The 6,524-nt window shown below is 33.3% G+C and overlaps 1 protein-coding gene across 1 annotated transcript; it reads left to right on the forward strand.

Moving 5' to 3' along the window:
* Window positions 1-642: 642 nt before the first annotated feature.
* Window positions 643-4,847, forward strand: LOC129873782 (cysteine-rich receptor-like protein kinase 42). Its single transcript, XM_055948957.1, has 6 exons — window positions 643-1,686; window positions 2,582-2,692; window positions 2,813-3,163; window positions 3,379-3,613; window positions 3,699-3,843; window positions 4,203-4,847. Exons 1-6 carry the CDS (start codon window positions 936-938, stop codon window positions 4,602-4,604), a joined length of 1,995 nt encoding a protein of 664 aa, XP_055804932.1. The 5' UTR covers window positions 643-935; the 3' UTR covers window positions 4,605-4,847.
* The last annotated feature ends 1,677 nt before the right edge of the window (window positions 4,848-6,524 follow it).

The following is a 6,524-nucleotide window of genomic DNA, read 5'->3' on the forward strand; positions in this document are numbered from 1 at the left end:
CTATACCAATTAATAGAGATAAAAAGATAAACTCAATATACCAATTATTATTTTTTTAATTGATGTGTAAAATCAAAATTTGAGAAATAAAAAAGGACGAAGGGAGTGCTTGATTTCCTTTTGGTCAATTTTCCATTCGGACATTTCGTCTTAATTGTGTAATTTATTTATTTTTACTTGGGGCAAAAACATGTTATTATTAAACTACTAGAAACATCCTAAATGACTATGAAGGGCAATGCAATTTTCAACCAAGAAACAATTTATTTGACTATGACTGAGAGTAATAAATTCTCTTTATCTTAATTTATTTGATGTAGCTAGATTTGATATTAAATTTAAGAATTTTTTTTTAAAAAATTGTGTTCTAAAATAAATCATAAATATTTATAACTATAAATTATTTCATTAAAAATTAAATAAATATTTTAAAATTAAATTATTACTAAATACAAAAATATAACGATCTAAAAAATAAAATGAATCATATAAAGTAAACAAGTAGTATTAGATATATTGGTAAGTAGATAAAGATTAAACAATACATATAGTAGAGACTTAACACAGAATGAAAATATAATAGTTAGAGTAGGCACAAAGTAGATAAAGACTTTTAATAGTAGTAATGGTAGAAAGAGGTCAAATGGGGACACATAAAAGAGGAACGTAGCTGACAATGGTTGGCTGTAAAGTCCGAATCATTTTTGGACAACATCATTCAAGAAAAAATATTTTCTCCTCTTGTTCCAGTTTCTAACTACCATATTTCTGTTTTCTTGTTAATTAATCAAAAACAAATTAACTAGAAAATAATCTCACAGAGCAAGACGAAGGGGAAGCAGAAGGAGGATTCATTCGGCTTCTCCATTCGTCATTTCAGTGAACTTTTGTTCGTATTGAGTAGCAGCTTGCTCATATCGTTTCAGAAATTAGAGATGAATTACTCCAGCTCAAATTTTCCACTTCTAAAATGGATTGTAGCTTTGTTGGTGAATTTTGCTTTGATTTGTGAAGCGGATCCTCGAATTTCAGAAGCTGGATTAGTATGCGGCACGAACAGGACAACAGCGGCAATCATCATTCCCCAATTTGTTAAATTAATGGAAGTTGTTTCACAACGCGTGACGGATCACGATTGGGGAAATCATGGTATAAAATCAACAAATATTTCAATTTATGCATTAGCGAATTGTTATCAGGATCTATCACATCAGGATTGTCTTCTATGCTACGCTGCTAGTCGAACTCGACTTCCTCGTTGTCTTCCTGGTAAATCCGGTCGAATATATCTCGACGGATGTTTTCTCCGATACGATCACTACGATTTCTTCAACGAAACTACTGATTCAGTTGAAGATAAAGTGAACTGTAGCAGCTCAATTGGAGTTGCTACTGGACAGGAAATGACTACGTTAAACGCATCAGCTGGAAATTTGATCGGAGAATTGACGAGGACAGCGGTGGCGAACGGCGGTTACGCAGCGGCGAATTTGAACGGAGTTTATGGATTGGCGCAGTGTTGGAAAACTGTGAGTAAAAATGGTTGTAAAAAATGTCTAGACAAAGCAAGTAGAGATATCAAAGGGTGTTTTCCGAACAGAGATGCTAGAGCTTTGATTGCTGGCTGTTATTTGAGATACTCTACACAAAATTTTCTCAATGATTCATCTGGGGGTAGTAGTGGCGGTAAGTATTTCTTCTTTCATTTTTCAATACAGATTCTATTTCTCGTTTAATCAACAAATTTTTTGAAAAATTACTTGAATGCTCTAACTGAATTATATCTGTTTTTTTTCTTCCTCGTTTAATCAATTGAGTTTTACTTCTAAAACCATTTTGATCTGATAAATCAGGATTTCTTGCCATATGTTTGTTCTCCGATTCATGTATTTTCTCCGTTCCATATTAAGTATATTTTTTGGTCTAAAAGAAGTTCTAAACTATATATCCATTTAGAAAAATCAAGATACAGTAACCTGTTCTTATTTTTAAAGTTTCTTTTCTTTTTTAGCTGATCAAATTCAGAAGTGTATTTTGAATTTAAAGTTAAGGAATTTAATTTTTAAAGTTGTTTCTAAAATTGAATATATTGTGTTTAAAAAAAAATAGGAATATAGAGTTTAACCTTTTCAATTATTTTTTTTTTGGTAATTTTCACACATCCAATGTATTTCCATGACAAAAATAAATGTGGCTGCTTCCATCCCTGGTCAAATTTTCCCAATGTTTTTTCTTTGGGGGCGGGGTGGAGTGGCGGAGGGGGCGGTGCTTTGCTTTTATTTTGACGGCAAACATTAAAAACGATTTAACGTTAAAATCTCATTATTTTTTATAAAGTTTCGTGACCTACAATTAAAACTTTTCTATTATAAAATTGAGATTTTCAGTTGTCAAATTCAAGGAAATGGTCCCTGTGGTCATTTTCAAATATGAATGGAAAGAAAATGACTTTTTTTTATATTTTATAAATACTATCTTATTTTCTGATCTTTTATGTAAAAAGAATATTTTTTTTGATAAAACAAACACAAAATTTATAAAAGAATACAAAATTAATTGAATTTATCTTCTGCATTTTCAGGGGTAAGCAAAGGGGTGATAGTAGCTATCGTTCTTGGAGCGACAGCTTTCACCATGCTGGCTCTCTCTGCTGCTTACACAGCTCGTAAAAGATCATTAAAGCGAAAACGAGGTAGAACAAAATAAAATAGTTTTGTGAATTTACTGTTACAATTACTAACGTTCAATGACTATATATTACTACTACGTAACCTTAAGACGTATTGTAATTTTTTTGTTTGCAATGTTGCAGCACGCATTAATCTTGGCAAAATATCGAATTCATACAACAAGTCGAGCTTGAATTATAAATATGAAAATCTTGAGAAGGCAACAAACTACTTTGATCCTTCAACAAAAGTAGGCCAAGGAGGAAATGGTTCTGTATACAAAGGGACTCTGACTAATGGGAATGTTATTGCAGTTAAGAGACTTTTTTTCAATACAAGACAATGGGTTGATGACTTCTTCAATGAGGTTAATCTCATCCATGGTATTGAACACAAAAATCTTGTCAAGTTGTTGGGCTGCAGCATTGAAGGCCCCGAGAGCCTGCTCGTATACGAGTTTGTGACCAATAAGAGTCTAGACCAATACCTCTTTGGTAATTATCTTTCTTTCTTAAGGAATCCAACTGTCAAGACGTCTTTTGGGGTAAAACCCAAAGTGACAATACCGTGAGGCCCCAAAGGTTGGGGCAGAACGGAAAATACCTTGACAGTTGAACCTGGACTTTGACATAGCATTGTTCTTACCTATACATTTCTAAGTTGTGACAGTTGCAGACTTGTGATTTGAGTTGTTGAATTTTTGTTGTAGATAAGGACAAGGTAAAGATTCTAAGTTGGGAAGAACGTTTCCGTATTATAGTTGGAGCAGCAGAAGGCATTGATTTCCTCCATGGAGGTTCAGCGATCAGAATCATCCACAGGGACATCAAGAGCTCCAATGTACTTCTCGATGAAAATCTTGAAGCAAAAATTGCTGATTTTGGGCTTGCTCGGTGTTTTGGAGCTGACAAAACTCATCTTAGCACTGGAATTGCTGGAACATTGTATGTCACAATTCACAAATACTTATCATTACAATTCACAAACATTGGTCCGTTTTAAACTTAATCAGTGATTTTCGCTGTACAGAGGATATATGGCTCCTGAATACCTCGTAAAAGGACAGCTTACAGAGAAGGCTGATGTCTATAGCTATGGGGTGCTTGTTCTTGAAATTGTTTGTGGCAGAAAAAGTATTGCCTTTGCAGAGGACTCTGGCTCCCTACTACAAACAGTAAGAATGCTGTAGATTTCTCTTTAGCATGATCATTATGAATATCATTGACCTTTAGTAGTAAAGTCACAAAACCTATTTTTATCATATTTAAGTAACTGAATTTTACCCACTATAACAATCAAGTTACTAAACTTACTCGCTATAACGTCAAAGGGTAACTGTTATAGTGGGTAGAGTTCAGTGACTTCATTGGCATTGTACTTGGGTAAAGTTTAATTATAAAAAATTGTTTTGTAACTTCACTGTTATGGCGAGCAAAGTTCAATCACTTTAATTAGTATGACAAGGAATAATTTTGCGACTTTACTGTTATAATGAGTCCTGTTGAACTCAATATATTGTCATTTTGGTTTCAGGTGTGGAAGCTATACACAACAAATCAGGTAATTGAAGCAATAGATCCTCTGTTGAAAGGCGATTTTCCGCCAGAAGAGGCATCAAAGGTCCTAAAAGTTGGGTTGTTATGCACTCAAGCTTCTGTCGCTTTAAGACCATCAATGAGTGAAGTTGTCCAAATGCTAACGTGTGAGGGTTATCAAATTCCAGAACCACGCCAACCACCTTTCTTAAATTCGAGCTTATTAGCTGGCGGTTCTATCAAATCCAGCATAAGAAGTTTAGTCTCAAATGCACTCTATAAGCTTGATGAATCATCATCTTATGCCACCACCACTGGGTCCTCAAGTATGCAAAGCTCATCAACTGGACCACACAAAAGTGATGAATTCCTTTTAAAAGAGTCTGAAAATACGAAATAAATGCAAGGACAAACATAGAAATGGAAATTTTGAGATATTTTTTTGTACACTTTTTGTACAGAAATAGAACTAGTTGTGCATTTTTATGATTTATTTTGGACCTTTTTGGTGAGTAATGATACAAAAATGTGTAGACAGAAGCATAGCTACATATATCGTTTTCAAAGAGGTGTGTGAATTGCTTAAAGCTAATCCGTTTGTCCTTGACTTTTGGTCATTATGAAATGCTTTCATATAATTAAATCATGTGGGTATATAGACGGTTCAATTTGGACCCCATTTTTAGCTATCAAATGCCGACTAAATTCATTTACCTCAACTACCTACTTTTATGGATCTTATTATGTCGTAGCTTTTGTGGATATAGACTTTCTTTTTTATTTCTTTCAAATGGGGGGGGGGGGGGGGGTGGGGCCTGGGGAAGGAAATTACATGACAGAATCAAAAACTGAGCTATCTGAATAGATTTTATAAAAGAATTAATTAGCAAAAAAAAAAAAAGGAACCTTTTTTGGATTTATTTTCGTAGCTTTATTTCAGAACTCAATTACATTACATGTTTATTTGTGAATTTTGAATCAAGAGTAAAAATGTCCAAAATTCATATATGGATTTTTTTAATTCTTTTATAATTGAGAAATCTCCAAGGGACTACCCATGATTATTTAACCTGATTAAATTAATGTGTCAATTTTTACCATTCTCTACTTAGATATTTTTTTTATTTCAAAATGAATGATGTACTTTCTTTTCAGTAGTTTTAAAAAGAATGACTCTTTTTTTTTATATAATATTTTAATTTTAACTTTTCACGTGACATGTTTAAAGTTACAAGATTAAAAAAGCATTTTAATACATTTAACATAACTTTAATTTAGAACTATAAGATTGAAAAATTTACTTTATTTTCTTAAACTTTATACCAAGTCAAACGTGACATGTTTAAGACCACAAGATTAAATGACATTTTAGTACATTTGATATAACTTTAATTTAAGACCATAAAATTAGAAAATCTTCTTTATTTTCTTAAATTTTGTATCAAGTTAAACTAAGTCTTTTTAAAAATAAAACAGAGGGAGTAACATTTTTTTGTCTACAACAATATTATAACTCGTAACATGCATCTAACCCACATATCACCATCTACACTTTCACCACTAAACCTAATTAGCCTCGAGACTGTTAACCTTGCAAGCTACCAAGGTTGAAGAGTGGTTATAATATTGTTATAAGTTGGTAAAAGTAGTTAAGAGTTTGTTAGCAAGCTGTTATGGTTAGTTAAAATGTAGTTAAGAATCAACTTGTATAAAGGTATAAATGCAGTACATATATACAGTACATATACAATGTGGATGTATATATAAAAGGTGATGTACTGATGAATATACATACAACTTCATTTTACAGATATTTTCCTCTCTCTAAAACTCTCTGCTCTCCCTTCTCTCTATAACTCTGTTTGTTCACTCTTCATCTTCTTCCTCTCGTCTTCTTCATCTTCTTCATCTAGCATCTTGCATGCTTGCTCTAACTCCTTTGATGGAGTTATCATGGTATCAGAGCCTACAAAGATCGTAGGGTAGAAGAAGAAGACTACAATCGGCGGTCTAGACTTCAGTAGAAGAAGTCAACCTGTGAGCTAGGGCTTCAGCTGTCAATAGATATGTACACAGCTGAGACTACGTCCGGATCTATGGAAATGGGTGATGTAAATCTAAATGGAGCTCGTGCAACTGCTGGTCCAACCGGCTTTGAATCTCCAACCGTAGGACACAATCATCCTCTATATCTTCATCCGAATGATACTCCAGGTAGTTCTCTAATCTCGCTTCAGCTCATAGGTTCAGAAAACTATGCGGTTTGGAGTAGATCTATGCGCATCGGATTGTTAGGGAAAGGCAAATTAGGCTTTGTTGA

The sequence above is a fragment of the Solanum dulcamara genome, chromosome 11 (genome assembly GCF_947179165.1).
Source record: "Solanum dulcamara chromosome 11, daSolDulc1.2, whole genome shotgun sequence".
NCBI classification, from domain to species: Eukaryota; Viridiplantae; Streptophyta; class Magnoliopsida; order Solanales; family Solanaceae; genus Solanum; species Solanum dulcamara.

Bases quoted from the DNA above. Each gene is read 5' to 3' on its own strand.
- LOC129873782 (XM_055948957.1), top strand. From the start codon at position 936: ATGAATTACTCCAGCTCAAATTTTCCACTTCTAAAATGGATTGTAGCT. The intron at 2,693-2,812 runs GTAGAACAAAAT...GCAATGTTGCAG, and splicing joins ATCATTAAAGCGAAAACGAG to CACGCATTAATCTTGGCAAA. The intron at 3,844-4,202 runs GTAAGAATGCTG...TTTTGGTTTCAG, and splicing joins CTGGCTCCCTACTACAAACA to GTGTGGAAGCTATACACAAC.